Source organism: Vitis riparia, chromosome 5 (assembly GCF_004353265.1).
Source record: "Vitis riparia cultivar Riparia Gloire de Montpellier isolate 1030 chromosome 5, EGFV_Vit.rip_1.0, whole genome shotgun sequence".
NCBI lineage: Eukaryota > Viridiplantae > Streptophyta > Magnoliopsida > Vitales > Vitaceae > Vitis > Vitis riparia.
Genome location: NC_048435.1, coordinates 439,542 through 456,165, shown reverse-complemented (window position 1 = coordinate 456,165; position 16,624 = coordinate 439,542). Strand labels below are relative to the sequence as shown.

Here is a 16,624-nt window from a genome sequence, read left to right as displayed (position 1 = left end):
AACTCGAAGCCATATGTTGTATACTGCTGCTTGGAATCTACATATAAGCATAACATCAGATGATTCTTTGTGATTCCATTTGCCATAGAAAATTGCTGAATACATGAAAAATGCGTCAATCAAACTGTGATTTTGTGGATAGAACATGGTTCTACTGAATTCCTATTATTAATTAAGACATTTGGATTAGCAATTGAATAGTTGCCTTCTGATTTGATCCTGAACAAATTGCAACATCTCACTCCTCTTCCATATTCCCAGTTCAGTAAGTTTCTTGTCTGCAACTACCAAATCCCAGGTTTCTGGTAACTCCGTGTCCTGTAGTGAGGGTAGCCTTGGTGCAGATAGTCAGACGGATTGAAGAGAGGAGATTCTTTCCTCGATGTCACATTGCTCCTCAAATAGTTCTCTGTCACCCTTGACCCCGGCAAATACCAGAGGCTCTCAGTCTTCTTATAAAAGAGTGGTCTGTGGTGAGGATAGCCTTGAAATTGATAGTCAGATGGATTGAAGAGTGGGAACTCTTCTCTTGATGCTGCATTGGTCTTGAAGCAATTCTCTATCACCCTTGCCTCCTCCTTTAACCTGTCTCTGATGTCTCTCAGACCTCGAAAAACTTTGTAATATCTCGACCAGTTTGTAGGATTCAATGGCTTCAGTTTTGCGGAGCCAGAATTGGCTGAAGGATTGCAGGCAGTATAGGGAATTCTGTTGCAGTCCCTGCAGAAGCTTCTCCATCTCTCTGAGTCAAAGGTTCTTCTCTTCACATCATCAGACAGACATGCATATGCCTTCAAATAATAACATACAGATTAATGAAACAGAAGATCAAGTGAAAAGCAGCACATCGCCCAAACCTAATGTGGCAGATTATGTGGGTTCCATAAGAGATCACCCTATGCCCAATGAACCATTAATCTCTCCTACCCAACATACAGATCATGTGGGTTCCATAGAAGACTACCCACAAATGGTTAGGGCCATATCTTCATCCCTACCCACCATAACAACTATTTGGTGAATCAAACTAGGCTCGAACTTCAACTTTGCATTAACCTTGGGTTCTATGTTCTAGGGAAATACATCAAAAAAGAGAGAATGAATAAATCCCATTTTTATTCTATTGGTATCCTATGGACTACTGCCCCGAGATTCCAGAAGATATGTAAGGGAAGAGCTCCAACCTCTGATACAAGTTTGAAGGCAATTTCAGCCTTGGGATGCTTGTTCTTATCTGGGTGAAGTTGCAAAGCTGCAAAGAGAGCATTCCTCACAAAATATGAAAGAATAACAGACTGCAAAGACTACAGAAATATTTACTTCAATCTGAAATATACCGAATTTGTGGTATTGTCTCCGAATAATATCTGCATCTGCATCTTCTTCAACCTGTTTCCACCCAGAAACAGAATTCTCAGCAACATACATTCAAACCCAGAAAAAATGGCTTCAAATGAATCAAGAAAAACCACCCAAGAAACGTACTCTAAGAAGACGGTACCAGTCGACGAGAGGCGATTTAATTCTCTTGTGAGAATGCTGGTGAGGGCAGGCAATGGAGCGTGAGGAAACGGAGATAATTTCCAACACCAACTGGGTTTTGAAATCTGTCTGTTCTTCTCCAACTCTTCCCATTGACAAACAAACGGGAATCGAAGATTTGGAGAAGGGTGAGACAAATGCTGAAACAAGAAAAGAATAAACTCACTTCCTGTTTCTCTCTCCTTTCTTTTTTCTTTTTTTTTTTTTTCTGGATTTGAACTGATGAGAAAGTGGAGCGGTTAAGAAAAAGGGGCACAGTTTGCGGGAGAGAAATTTGAAAGTGGATCAGTTGGTGGGAAGATGTGAGAGAGAGATGGAGAGCTTACCGTTAATTTTGACACCAGGCATTGACTGAGATCAATGCCTACGGGCCCTTCTATATATTTCTTTATTCACCCCAATATCTTCTAAATGGTAACTATTTTCCATGATTTTTAACTTTTTTTTAGTATCATGGGTGTTTCAAAACGACAAAATATTCGAAAACCCAATTCAATTTTGAAACCGATTTTCTTGGAATTCAATGAATTTTGTAGGTGGATCTCATGATGTAGAGTTAGATTAAATTTGAATGCAGTAGTTGATTAAACGGAAAGGCAGTAACTGGCTTCAAATCCAACCAACCAAACCTCCTAATCTAATAATTAAAAACCATTGAATGAATGGTCAGTTGTAATGCCCAGATGGTGATGTTAATGGCCACTGACTCTGAAGTATAGATGTAGAAGAATGGTGGTAGGGGGTGAGGCAAAGCCCAGAGGCAGCAGTTTCATTCTTCTTCTGTGAGTGTAGCAAGTGTGATATTGAAAGATAGTGAGGCTTTGCTCGTGAGCCTGCGGCGTCCAGTTGGGGTGACCCACGCATATAATGCCCTCTGCGATGCTTCACCCTCACCAACTCAAAAGGCTATATGGTAGGTGAAAACTTCAAATAGACTTTTAAGTTACAATACAGTTAGGCAAAAAATTCAATTCAGGCCATTGTTTACCCACCGTCTTTGAGTAAAAGGCATTTTTAGGCATTGTAAAATTGTTGGTGACCGAAGCTTCGTGGTTAACTTTTATATCATGGTAGTATTCTTCGTACTATTAATTAATTTTGATATCTTCTCGAATTTTCATATTGTTCTTTATTTTATTTTATAGGATCTTCTAATGGAGTAAGGAACAAGTTGATGTAAACTAGGTTTGCATTGATTGATGCGTTCTCTCCTATTCCGCCATACCATTGTGTGACATTTTCTAAGTGTTTCTAAAAAATCAGTGTCTCTTGCTTCAATATAATTGTTTTCTCCATCTCTTTGTATTGTAATAAAAGCATATTGTTTTCAAAAACAATTTTTAAGGATGTTTTGTAAAACATAAGTCTATTCAAGAACTAAAATACTTATAATACGTTTTTAATATATTTTAATTTTTTTATATCTACTATTTTATTTTTAATCATTCATATTTTTATAATTATTTTTTAAAACAATCATTAAAAAATAATTAAAATATATTATATAAAAATATTCTATTTTTTACTTTAAAAAGAAAAAAAAAAAGAGTTTTTGATTATTAAATATGTTTTTTTATCTTTTTATTATAGAAAATAAAAAACTATTTTGAAAAACAATAACCAAACAAAATCTGAGTAACTTCTTTCTATCTTATCTACTATCAAGCTAGCCCTGAGTTCAAGTATTAAAACTTAATTTCAAACACTATTTGGCAACATTTATTTCAATAAGAATAACTTTAGACCAAAAAAATAAAAATATGTGATTAATTTTGAATGAGCTTCCTAGACATTTAAAGCTGGAGCCCTTTCAACTCAAATGAGAAGTCTCTTCTAGCATCATAAGCTGGCTATTTCTGGAGACCCGTGCCAAACCAGCTTTAAGGAGTTACAACTTACATATGGGTCATTGCCCTCAAATATACTATGCAGTATGCACCCTCTTGATATTGATGAGTTTACTGTTTGCATAAACTAGACAGGAGCCTCGGAGCGTTGCAATGGGACAAAGTACATGGGTTGGAGACTTGGAGGTAAGAGAATGGTGAAGATCGGTCAACCGGTGCAGTTGAAAACCAAACCCAATGCGAACTTTTCCGGAATAAGTGGATGGGGGATTGGAATCCGAATATCAAAGCCTATGCAAATGCAACCATTTCCTGTCTCAATTTCTAAAATCCACGGACTAGTTGCCCTATGTCGCTTCAGTTTCCTATAAAAACACCAATGATTTGTTGACTTTCTTGTGTAACTAAAAAGCCAATGCACAAGTAGTAGAAACCGTTTCAAATGCTTCCAAAATCATTTTGAAAATTTTAAGGTAAGAGGGACCTTCTTCAAACTTATGGTAAAATTTATATCGTTATAATGAGACAAGCTACAAAAAAAAAAAAAAAAAAAAGATAAACAAATAATAGTACCAAGTATAAGAAAAATAAAACATTATATATGAAATACTCCACAAGTAGTATTGATGATTTATTAAAAATTCAAATATTATAAATAATTTTTCTGTTTTATTCTCAACAAATGTACTATGTATTCATTATAAAATATTTTTCATATTTTAAATTATTTCTAAAAGTATTTTTCAAAAACAAACTGAAAACAATGTCCTTAAAATGAACCTATTTTCAAAATAAATTCTTAAAATATTATTTTGTCAAACTTGTTCCTTAGAAAAACGGTGCTCTATTCTAAATAAAAAAACTTGTTTCAACAACAGTTTACACACGGCCACTAAAGTTACTTTTACCCAATCACTGCCGATGGGCCTAAAAGAGCTTTGAATAGTCAAAGGGCTTTCAGTTAGATGACAATGGTCAGCCCCGGTCAAAAAATGTGTACCCTCGAAATCAGGCCCAAAAAAATAATCGGTGACAATTAATTTATGGAATTTATTGTGGACTGACTCCGTGGGCCGGCACTGAGACAAAGGCTTTAACTCGTTACAGCCTTACAGGTTGATGTAAAATCTAGCAGGCCCCCGATATTCAAGCCCACAATGTACGGCCTCAATGGTGGCTGTCCGTGTCACTATCAACAGCCCCGCGTTGGGCCCACCGCACATTCTCCGTATGGCGTCTGTGTCCCCATTCACTGTATGAAGCGCACGCTCAACCTTATCGAATCGCGTCCACTTTTGTTCATGCGTTAACCGGTTTACTACTTCAAGAATAAGCGTATACTTCCAATAGGTTTCTCATAAATGCAAGCCTCTTTCTTTTGAGTTCAATAATTGATTTTTTTTTCCAAGTAATAATTTTAAAAGCACGTCGCTATTATTATAAATAATTAATTAAATGATGCCTTATTTGAATTAACTTTTCAGGAATAAAAAATCTCAATTTTGATTTTGAGTGCCTCCCAAAAATTTGTATAATAGTAGTTTTGAAAATTTGTCAAACATATTTTCAAATTATAAAATTATTTTTTTAAACAAAAAAATTATTATAAAAAAAATTCTTTCGACAATGTTATTAAGAAATAGTTTTAAATTATTTTTAAAAATAAAATTTTATTTGAAATTTAAATATAAAATCATTTTTATAAAATTATTTACATTTATGCATGTATAAAAATTGTTGAAACATTTTTCAAAATTTTAATTATTATATAGAATAAATTAATAATTTGTTTTTAGAATAAATAATTCACCGTGTTTTTCAAGTTTTTTTAAACTTATTTTCTTCCTATGCTTGATATATTGTCTTGAAAAAACTAATAATGATCTTATTATATAAGTATTTTTTTAACTTGTACAGCAAGTCCATCCATATTGTCTCTCTAAAATTATGACTTCAAAGCAATAAAACAAAAAAGACAAAGAGGGGGCTTTTCTTTATTGATATTGTCTCTCTAAAATTTGCCATAAATAAAATAAAGACAATATGACTTCCTTACTAGTTAGTAGCTACTAAGCATTTTTTTTTTTTTTGTGGTATTATCAAGAAAAATGTGTTATACCTAAATTCTAAAATTATGGCTTCTGTTTATATGCAAGCCAAACTGTCTCAAACGGGTTTTAGTTGAGAACTCGGAATCTCGGATCCGCGGGGAACCTGTCCGGGTCAATTATTGAAAGACAGGGCTGCTTTTGGTAATTTCGCACAGCACTCACTCGTGAGTCGCCCAAAACCAAAAGCGAGCTCTGTTCCCTCTCCCTTTTCGTTCGCGGTTCTCTGCGTTTTCGCATTATCTCTGAACTGGATGCATTTTGCTTTTCTTCTTCGGTTCAGCTTCAAAACCCTAGAATCGGGGCGGAGATTTTTCTGATCTTCAGTTTGATGGTTTTTTCTTGAGATTCCGATTCGATGGCGGCGACGACGATGGCGACGGCGGTCGGAGCGGCGATGCTGCTATACTATGTGCTGAGTCGGAGAATAGGAGGAAAGGAGCAGGAGGATGATCGCAATGGTAATTTTTCGAAGTCGTTGAGTAGATCCGGGAGGAGGATTGCTCGGAGGCCGGCTCAGGCGCCGGCGACGTGGTTTGAGACGATCACAACGTTGTCGGATACGCTTAGGTTTACGTATTCGGAGACACTAGGCAAATGGCCGATTGGAGATTTGGCTTTCGGCATCAATTATCTCATGCGTAGACAGGTGAGCTGTGTTGAATGGCCTTAGTTTGGCTGTTGCTTTAAGATTCTGTTTATTTGCAACGGTTCTAGTTTTCGCCTATGAGATGTGTGAGATGTATATTTTCAGTTGCTTGTTTATATCTTTGACTGTGAATAGCCATGGATTGCATAATCAATGATTTCGTGAGAATTTTATAAACGTAAGTACAAATTTTATATTTATTTGCCGGGAATTTCTCTCCTTTGATTCTAAATTCTCATAAGTGTAAATTTTATATTTATTTGCCAGGAATTTCTCACCTCGATTCTAAATTCTTTTTCTGTCAACATATGTTGAATTTTCAACCAACAAACTTCACTTAATGTCTAAATATGAAATTTATTGCAAAATATTACCTGCAACACGAGACTGTTGTTTGTTTGTGTTACACCAAGCTCAAGGAGAAGAATATGCCTCTAATTGTCAAGAATTATGAGCTCATGTGAACTGTTTTCAGTTTGTGCTTCCTCGATTTAGTTCTAAGATTTCTCTGAAGTTTGCTCATCAAAATAAGTAAATAAATAAAAAAATTGAGATTTCTTAGTTTTTATGTTCTCGCAGGGTAACTTACAAGTTGCTAGTGTATATGCTGGATGTAATTCTGTACAACTCAAAGGCCCAGAAATTATTGCAGAGTTGAACTATTATCTGAGGTTGTTGACCCTTTGTATGCTTTTTTCAAAGAAGTCATTTCCAGTATTTCTAGAGACTGCTGGCTACACTCAGGCAGATGTACTTCTTCAGAAGCCTAAGGCAGGGGTATGTAATTATCTTAAATATGCTTAATTGTGTTCAAACTTGAAAACCTCACTACCTACACTCAGATATGAAAAGGACTGAAACATGATAACAAAATTACTTTTAAGCATTCCTGCAGAGATCCCATCCCTATAGATTAGGACATAAGAACTAGCTCCTCTCTGATGAAGTTCCTTCTTTTGAATAAGATCATTTTACTAAAAGCGGATGGTTGATTACAAACCTTGGTTATAATTTAACAGTAATTTGTGGGTAAATATGTGGATAACAGAGTCTCTAATCTATATAGTTTTCTACCACTTGCTAATTCTACAACCTTCTTCCTTGAAATAGTCATGCAGCCTCTATTCCTATCAACTTAATTTATAGGTTGCCCCGGAGACTTGACTCAGGTGGCAAGGACTGGGATTTGGAAGAGTGCATTCCATGTAGCAAAAAGAAAAAGGAAAAAAAAGAAAACTTATAGAAAAAAATGATCTCTAATTTATATGATAAAGCATGGTTGTTTACTTATTCTGTTTTTATTTCCTTTTATTTTTTATTAGAAGAATATAATTTGATATTCTTTTTGCAGCTTCTGAAGCCTGCTTTCACAATTTTATGTGATAGAAATTCAAAATGCATCCTTCTATTGATTCGGGGTACTCATAGCATTAAAGATACTCTAACAGCTGCAACTGGTGCTGTGGTTCCTTTCCACCATTCAGTTTTACATGATGGTGGGATAATCAATTTAGTTTTAGGATATGCACACTGTGGAATGGTTGCAGCAGCTCGTTGGATTGCAAAGCTTAGCACTCCTTTCTTGCTCAAGTCTTTGGAAGAATATCCTAGCTTCAATGTTAAGGTAGATGCTCTCACTATGATCTAAATGAATATCATACATTTTAATTTGTCTTGATTGTTCTTTTTCTTTTTTTCTTTTTTCTTTTATCCATTTCTGGTTTTTATGATCATACATTCATAGGTTTATTTTGAGTGATTTTTGCAAAATAAATCCAACCATCAACACACTAAAGTTAATGCACCATAAAATTTTCAAAATTTTTGTTGTATAACAAATACTGCTCTTCATGGAAGCTGCATGACCTGTGCTGTAATTTCTGATTGCCTCAATAATGAGGTCTCGTCAAAAAAACTAATTTCCATGTTATTGGTCCTTTTGGGGAGGGGGGCTTTGCTTAACAAGCCCTATCTGGTGAATTGGTCCATTGTTTGCTTAGATAAACAAAAAGAGGGCTTGGGTTTCATAAATCTTTTGAACTTTTACAGGGCTCTTCTAGGAAAATGATCTTGGAGATTTGTGATTGAAAGGAATCCTCTTTGGAAGCAGGTGACTGTGGAATAGTACGGGCATGACAATGGGGGTTGGTGTATGAAAGAGGTGGGAGAGAGTTATGGAGTGGGAGTTTGGAGGACAATCAGAAATGGTTGGGAGGCGTTCAAAGGTAAGACTAGTTTTAAGGTTGGTTTTGGGGATAAGGTGAAATTTTGAACAAATAAGTGGTGCGGGGATACACCTTTTGAGGGATTCATTCCTGAATTTTTATTTTATAGCCTCTTCAAAAGATGCTTGGGTGGTTGATATCTAGGAAGGAGGCAGTTGGGGCCCTAGGTTCCTTAGATAGCTGAATGAGTGGGAGTTGGAGGAAGTTGAAGTCTTTTTTGGGAGGCTGCATGATTTTTCCATCTTTTCGGGTAATGATAACAATTTGGTGTGGTTGGAGACAAAGAATGGTGTCTTTTCAATCAAGTCTTTCTACACCTCCTTGGCAAGTAGGAGAGCAGAGTCTTTCCCTCATAGCATAGTTTGGAACTCTTGGGCTCCTGTAAGAGCTAGCTTTTTTGCTTGGGAAGCAACTTAGGTTAAGATATTAACTCAGGATCAGCTCAAAAAGAGAGGCAGGAGGATGCCTAGTAGATGTTATTTGTGCAAGGCAGAAGAAGAAATGGGGGATCATGTCCTCCATTGTCCGAAAGTGCATATTTTGTGGCAGTTGATTTTTGCTCTATTTGATGTTCAGTGGGTGATGCACTTTTCAGTGAGAGAGATGCTCTTTATTGGCCAAAAAAAGAAAAAAGGCTTGAAAAGTGGCTCTTTTATGCCTTTTTTGGTCCATTTAGAGGGAGAGAAATAGGAAAACGTTTGAGAATTGTGAAAGCTTGGACCAAACAATTAAAAGTTCTTTTTTGGGATTGAGTTAGATTGTCCATTGGGGATGGTTCTTTGGCTTTGTGGATTGGTTAGGCTCTTTGTGGGTGTGGTTACTTGTTTTTGTGTATTCGCACCTTTTGGTTTTTGTTGCTTTGTGTACATCGTGTGTACCTTTTATTTTTAATACAATCTTCATTTGTCTATCAAAAAAAAAAAAAAAAAACAACTGTAGAACAGCCATTTTGATTCTTGTTGAGCCTTATAATAGATCAATCATTTACCCAACTTTGAGAGACAAGCAAAGCTGTTTCAAGATGCAACCCTATTTGATAGGTTATATTTAGCTTAAACTTACTAGTTATTGCTATTGGACTGTTGAGAAACTAGTTATAGAATCATTTTGAATTTATTAATGTTTGCTTTCCTAGGAATTAAAAAATTTTCAGCCTTTTCCACTATATACCTGTATGTTCTGCTATCATGATATTAGCTCTCAATTCTAGATCTTTGTGTATAATCTCAAGTTACAATTTTATTTGCATCTATAAACTTTGTTTCCTTTTTCATTTTAAGATTGTTGGGCATTCACTTGGTGGTGGTACTGCTGCGCTGTTAACATATATTCTTCGAGAACAGAAAGAGTTATCCTCGACCACTTGTGTCACATTTGCCCCAGGCACGTACCAATCAAATATGATGCTTACATTTCCTTTTGAGCACATTCAAAGTGATAACCAATTTATCACACTTAAACCATTGAGAGTGTGTAAATTCTTTTTCCTATATATGCAAGCATTCCATTTTTAACTTCTTTTTTCATGCCCCTTTGTTTAATTAAATGAAAACAGATGGAGATCATCACCCTAGCTTTTTTGATGAATTTGCAGTAATATGGATTCCCACATCAGTTGCAACTTGGGATCTTACCTATGATTTCCAGTTTTAAATGATCCAGAAGCAAGTTGATGTTATTGTCTGTGACCTGTGTCTGATATGAACTCAGCTCTGTTTCGTTGCAAGATAACTCCTAACATCCTAGGACCTAGAGTTTCTAATTATTATCATGATTATTCAATGATTTCTTCATCGGATTTGGATTAACTAATGGTATGGAGTTTTGCTACTAGAATGTTCAATTTTCCTGTAACATTCTGGTTTGCAACCAATGAGACCCAGTAGGATGAAGAATACACACATCTAAACTTATGGGCTATTTGAATTTGAGATATAACATAGATATGCAACATTGGTTGTCTGTGTGTGTGGAGGGGACTAACAAACTCTATTATAAAACATGGTGGTAAAATTTTTATTTTTTCAGCAAGGTTTTTTAAATGGCAACACAAATCATAGCCTCATTTGACTGCCAATTTTTGGCAATCCTTGATGCCGAGGATGAGTGATGAAAATCTGCTTGGAGCCATTTTGATTAGGTTTTCAAGCTTGAAATGAGTTAAATTCCTTTTGTCCTCATGGAAAAGCATAATCATCTAAGTCCATTTTTCTGAAATGTGACTTATCTATTCCCGGTTACTGTAGGTAAATTTCTATTTTAGTGCGATGTGCTTCTCTCTAAACGCTTGAATTACTGTTGCCATTGTGCAGCTGCCTGCATGACGTGGGATCTAGCAGAATCAGGAAGGCACTTTATCACTACTGTCATCAATGGTTCTGACCTGGTGCCTACATTTTCAGCAGTGTCTGTTGATGATCTTCGCTCTGAGGTGCTGTAACCTTGTGCATATAGAATATTTATTCTTGTTAATTATGATGTGAGTTCCTATCTTAAGCTCTAATAGGCATCAGAATCCTAATTTTGAGTGGATATAATCAGGTCACCGCGTCATCTTGGTTAAATGATCTGCGTGATCAAGTTCAGAGAACAAGAGTCATTAATGTCGTTTATCGCTCTGCAACCGCTCTGAGTTCTCGGTTGCCTTCAATAGCCAGTGCAAGGGCAAGAGTTTCTGGTGCTGGTGCACTTCTGCGTCCTGTCTCCAGCAGCACTCAGGTACAATGTGACTCATTTTTGTGGATGACAAACCAGTGACTGAATCTAAATTGTCAATATTCAATAGTGGATTAAAATTTATTGCAACTCTATGAGCACCATGCGCAGCTACAGTAGATCATTGAACTGTCTGAATTCTGGTGTCTGAACTGCACAAGCATTTATTGATGAACTGCACATGACTCATTTTTTATTTTTTTGTCTGAGTCTAAAAATACCTAACATGCACCTTTATCTGTTTAATTTCTTGGTCATCTTGTCTCTCTTTAACATGACCTGAGTATTTTTTTGGCAAATTGCAGGTTGTGACACAGAATGTCACTGAGGCGGTTGTCAGGACCCGCTCATCTCTGTCATCATGGTCTTGCATGGGTGCACGTCGCCGCAATGTGGGCTCACTACCAAGCCCTAAAGAAGAGGATTTGCCTGAGGCTTCTCTAATATCTTCTGAGGTAACATCTGAATCCCTTGTGACTGAAGTGGGAACGAGAGTCTCAGTTGTAAATAAAGCGGAATGCAGCTCTTCCAGTGGTGGATCAGGCAATGACGACACAGATGAAGAGGTAACACTCCTCCCAGGTGATAGAGAAGTTACCACAGCCACCACAGAAGACATCACCGATGGTGAGCTGTGGTATGAACTGGAGAAGGAGCTCCAGAGGCAGGAGGATGAACCCGATGTTCAGGCTCAGGAGGAAGAAGCGGCTGCAGTTATGGAAATCACTGAAGAGGAGAACATGTTGGCTGATGCAGTCGAGAGCAAAACGCCCAACTCCTCTGATGTTTCGGAGAGCCTGCACTTCTATCCACCTGGCAGGATTATGCATATTATTTCTATGCCCCCATCAAATGACAATGATTCAGTTGACAATGACACTGGCGCTGGCCCTGCTGAAGAACATGTTGCTATTTATGAGACACCTAGGAATCTGTACAGTAAGCTCCGGCTCTCAAGGACAATGATTAAAGATCATTTTATGCCTATGTATAAGAAGATGATGGAATTGCTAATCAGGGAACTGGAAAATGAGGAAGCCAGTAGCTATGTTATGTGAAAAAGAAAAAAAAAAGCAACAAGATGATAGTGAAGAAAGATATACCCCAGTGTTTGAGAAAAACAAACAGGTTTTGTCTTCGATGATTCATTGTAGACTCCACTTATTTTTTTACCAGCTTGAAAAGGGATTACAGGATATCAATAGAAAAAAATTTGATCGTCAGTGTATGTTTGATCATGTCAAAGTGTGGATATTGACAAGGCACGATTCTTACCGACTGTTGAATCCAATTGTAGAATTCAACTGTTTCTTGAGGCTGCATGTCAATCAGAGAAAGAAAAAAAGAGAGAATCCAACTCGGGCAAATTCTTGCTCGAGTGTGTTTTGCAGCATGTTTCAATTATTCTAAACTTAAATATCATTCGCATTAAATGATACAAACTAAAATGATTCAACTAATGGCGGGTGTGTTTTGCAGATCCATTTCAAGGAGATTAATTTGATACTAGTAGAGCCAATTTACTGTGTCTTCCTCCTATGGTATACAGTATCTCCCACCTGGAGGCAAGGGCAAGACATATTAGAAGATTCACGATTCACTCCCAACTCACCATTCAACCAACTAGAAGGAAAAAAAAGAGTCACGGGAAAGCTTCCTTTCTTTCAAATTCCCATGCTGAATGTTGACAATAAGCCAAAAGTAGAATTTGGGGTCAATTGGCCCATTTTACGTGCATGATATAACTTATAGCATCTTTTGAAACTATTGTCCAAAATATTTTTTTTTTTAAATTAGTTTGAAACCGTATTTTAGGCTTCCATATGAATTAGAAATTGCTGTATTAAAGTGTTTCTAAATGCATATTAAAATCATACTTTCAAGACATGGTTTTTAAATTTGTAATAAAATGTAATTTCGAGATGCAGTTTGAAATAAATTTAAAAAGAAAAAACAAAAATAAAATATATGGTAAAGGGGCCATTTTGAACAATAGTTTGAGATGCCAGAGAGAAGAGGACCAAAATAGTAATATTTTAATGACCAAAAAGGTCAATTTGAAACAAAACTTCAGAAAGTAACAGAAAGTTGGTATCATATTCCCATACCAAATTTAGTGGACTGGTTAAAATCAACCACCATAGCGAGCCCTGAGGGATTCCGGAGGCTCCTCTTCCATGATGCCTGAACCTGTTGTGGCCAAGTATTCACGGATGGTTGTTTTACGGTCCGCCAGGTAAGTGTGATCTAGAAAATTGTTGTAAGCTGCGTCACTTAGATTCTTTGCAGCCAACACACTACAGAGTATTTAACGACCTTCAGTTTGTCAACAAAGTTGGCATTGCAAACAGCGTGCATATGAAAAGCAGCATATTGAAGCATAGTTTTCTAGATCAACATAGGTGTGAAGAAAATGTGGTTCTTGTGAGTTGGAAACAATTCCCATATCCCTCAGGCAATAAAATATGTAAAAAATATATATAAAAGATAATCAACACTGACCAGTGTCGAAGATAAACACGGCAAGGTAAAACATCATCTCGCCAAATCTTATGGATGTTATGGCGGCCATATTGCTGAAAATATATCTCCTTACTTCCTGCATAATAGTAGCAAAAAAATATATGAGAATGCATTCCTACATTTCAATGACAAGCAGCAAAGGAGGAAAAAGAGTACAAAGGAATTAAAAAAAAAAAACACTGACTGCTCCAATGACAAAGATCGATGAAATCAAATAGAGATCTTTTTCCCCATGCGAGTATTTGAATGATGTCCATAGGTTTTAATTTCCTTTACATTTAGCTTGTACAGAGCCTTAAGTTTTATGGTAAGAATTATTTAATCTTCCTTGAATGTTGGAATCACTGTAGAAAAGTAAAAACTTCATTTCTCAATTATATATAGGGGCATAGCCATTGCAAGCTTCTTAATCTCTTAAACAACCACAGGATGAATGCCATCACTACCAACTTACAAAGTTTATTACTAGGAAGTTGGTCAAATCATCAAACTGGAATTCAGAACAAATTTGTCATTTAATGGAATCTATAGGCCAAATGATTACATGGGTAGGCAGAAATTTTGGGTCTTAACAATCCTAGTTGCAAAGGAGATGAGACTGGAAAATCAATGTCAAAGAAGAAGCAAAGAAAAAGGTTTTATTATCTATGTTGGCTAAAAGTAATTGAATCTTACAGCAGAATTATGCCAAAGATGATGAAAAAGGAAATACGATACAATGCAATGCTGGGAAATTAAGAGCACTAATCTGAGTAGCCATGCTGTGATGGAGAAATGAATCCCTGTGATTGGAAATAAGTTAATTCCATTTCATATATTACTTCTGCAAATCTATCATTCCATATATTTGTAAAATACTAGTAATTTTCACAGCTCCTAAACATTGAGATGGATGATATTTTAGGGGGAAGAAGCATATAACTACCATTAACTTTTGAAAGAAACATGTGGACCTAGGTGACAAGAAAAAGATTTACACAACAGATCAATGTATAATAAGTTACTCAAGTTTTTCTCAACATGTTTTTCTACAGCACACCAGGTTAGTTTTCTAGATCAACACTGTATAAAGTTCTTTCAAAAAACTGTTAGAATAATGGCCATCTGAAAACCCCAGGTTAAATGAAGTGTAAATTCCAAGTAGTACAATCATCTTTGGATGAATCACTCAACTTGTTCAGTATTTTATGCAATCAATCTCAACCATGAGCAGAACAGTGGCTACTTGAGAAACCCATGTTATACAAAAATGCTAATAATTAACATCAGAAGCAGTCACCATCCTTGTCAAGCATGCTGCAGATGTCACGAAAAAGTAATTAAGTTTATTCTCAAGCTAATAGTAAGTAGGACACCAAAGAAGATTACCTTTGCATCTATTCTGGAAAAATTCCTCATCACTGTAACGAGCACAAAGTACCTGCACACATTCACAAACCAACTGTCTGTTTCAGAATAATTTATGAGCAAATCATACAGCGGCAAAGAACCAAAAAAAAAAACTATAGTGCAAAGTGAACCACCGCTGGAGTAGTAAAGAGCTTCCCGTCTAATGTTTCAGGGAAGACCTGCCATAAAATATTAAATGGATTCAGGTTCACAAACAAATAAGATATTAAAAAAATAAGAAAATATCAATGAAGTAAACATGTAACAAACTTACAGCTAAGAATCGAAACTCATGCTCCCTCTTGATAAAAGATGGAATCTGACCTTGTGAAGCAGCATATTGAGTTAATATTGAGAATTGTGAAATCATTCATCTGTTCTTGCTTACACTCAAGATTCAAATTAAGCACCAACAGTTGAAAGTTTTTGTTTACCTCAGATCTTTGAATCTCAAATACAGTAACTATAAGGGTTTCCCCTTCACAAGGCTCCACACTCAAGCTTGAAATCTCCTGAGATGTTACAATTAACACAAAACAAAAAATTAATCCAATTTTCTTCATCATATAAAAACTTCCCCACTCAAAATTGAATAAACTAAGGTCAATTTGTTGTTGAGAAAATGTAAGAAAAACAAAAATAAAAACTCCTCTGCGAATTCTAACAAAAGCCATGACTTAGTTGAGTGAATTTTTTGCAATTTCAAAACCAAAAACAGCACAAAACATGAGATTATTGAAGAATTTCTCCCATTCCCCCAAATTTCTCAGCAACCAAACAGAAATAAAGTTAAAATGAAAAACACTACTAGGAATAAGTTTATATTAACCATGGTTTCTGGTTTGGCGATGCCGCGCTCAAAAAAAATTGGAGCAACATGAGCGAAGACACGTCGAAAGCCGTTCAATCTCGCAACTCTGAAGTTGATCAGATCCGGAAATGTGCTCCTCGCACTTCTCTCTGGTTCCACAACGCATCATACACACATTGATCGTATACTAACAAGAATTCTAGTAATGATGATAACGATCGTCCTTACCTGAGAGCAGAGAACCGAAGCCGCAGACGGAGAGAAGATCAAGACCACCGTCGGGAGAGAGAACTTTTTCGAAATCGGATTCATCCTTCAATTCTATCAGTTTGGAATCATCACGAACCTCGCCCGACGACATGGCCGGAGATCGAGTTTGGCGGAGAGGTGAAGAGGAGTGTGTTTGGTTGTTGCTTTACGATGAGTTGGGAAGGTGAGTCCAGGGAACTCTTTTGATTTTTGAATGTCGCCACGGGCCACGCTCCATGCGCGCGAGTGAGTGGTCATAGGCAGAAAAAGCATGACTGGTGGACGGTTGTTGGCGGTTTTGCCATTTGTCAATCACTTGAAGGGTACTTAGGTCAATTCACGTGGCACCTCCAAATGCATAATTAAAAAAAAAAAAAAAATCTCTCACTGTTCTTACTTTTTAAAAACTAAGTTTATGTAGAAATTATAATTACGAAAATACCTTTCTCTTCAACTTCTCTACACCCACCTATACTCTCCATTTTCTCAGCAACTAAGCATTTTCTCCCCACATCCACATACTATGCAAAATCACTCTCAACTGGAGCCAACTATACTAGTGATGC

The 16,624-nt window shown here is 36.4% G+C and overlaps 3 protein-coding genes across 5 annotated transcripts; 1 reads left to right on the top strand and 2 right to left on the bottom strand.

Moving 5' to 3' along the window:
* Positions 1-44: 44 nt before the first annotated feature.
* Positions 45-1,854, bottom strand: LOC117914839. Its single transcript, XM_034830336.1, has 4 exons — positions 1,486-1,854; positions 1,338-1,389; positions 1,185-1,252; positions 45-791 (listed from the first exon to the last, which is right to left on the bottom strand). Exons 1-4 carry the CDS (start codon positions 1,633-1,635, stop codon positions 285-287), a joined length of 777 nt encoding a protein of 258 aa, XP_034686227.1. The 5' UTR covers positions 1,636-1,854; the 3' UTR covers positions 45-284.
* Positions 1,855-5,646: 3,792 nt separating this feature from the next.
* On the top strand, positions 5,647-12,476 carry LOC117915477. Its single transcript, XM_034831080.1, has 7 exons — positions 5,647-6,146; positions 6,726-6,923; positions 7,498-7,770; positions 9,652-9,754; positions 10,684-10,802; positions 10,913-11,089; positions 11,392-12,476. The coding sequence occupies exons 1-7, from the start codon at positions 5,856-5,858 to the stop codon at positions 12,142-12,144; spliced, it is 1,914 nt and encodes a 637-aa protein (XP_034686971.1). The 5' UTR covers positions 5,647-5,855; the 3' UTR covers positions 12,145-12,476.
* LOC117915480 lies at positions 11,140-16,381 on the bottom strand. 3 transcript variants are annotated; one of them, XR_004651393.1, is made up of 9 exons: positions 16,038-16,376; positions 15,828-15,958; positions 15,433-15,510; positions 15,273-15,317; positions 15,133-15,177; positions 14,978-15,029; positions 13,589-13,685; positions 12,190-13,383; positions 11,140-12,070 (listed from the first exon to the last, which is right to left on the bottom strand). XR_004651393.1 is itself a non-coding variant. In XM_034831083.1 (9 exons), exons 1-8 carry the CDS (start codon positions 16,168-16,170, stop codon positions 13,218-13,220), a joined length of 747 nt encoding a protein of 248 aa, XP_034686974.1. In that variant the 5' UTR covers positions 16,171-16,376; the 3' UTR covers positions 12,292-12,645; positions 13,195-13,217. The 3 variants fall into 3 exon arrangements, 2 of the variants coding, with proteins under 2 accessions (XP_034686974.1, XP_034686975.1); XM_034831083.1 differs by lacking the exon at positions 11,140-12,070 and having other exon boundaries at positions 12,292-12,645; positions 13,195-13,383; XM_034831084.1 differs by lacking the exons at positions 11,140-12,070; positions 12,190-13,383 and adding an exon at positions 13,393-13,474 and having other exon boundaries at positions 16,038-16,381.
* Between the last annotated feature and the right edge of the window lie 243 nt (positions 16,382-16,624).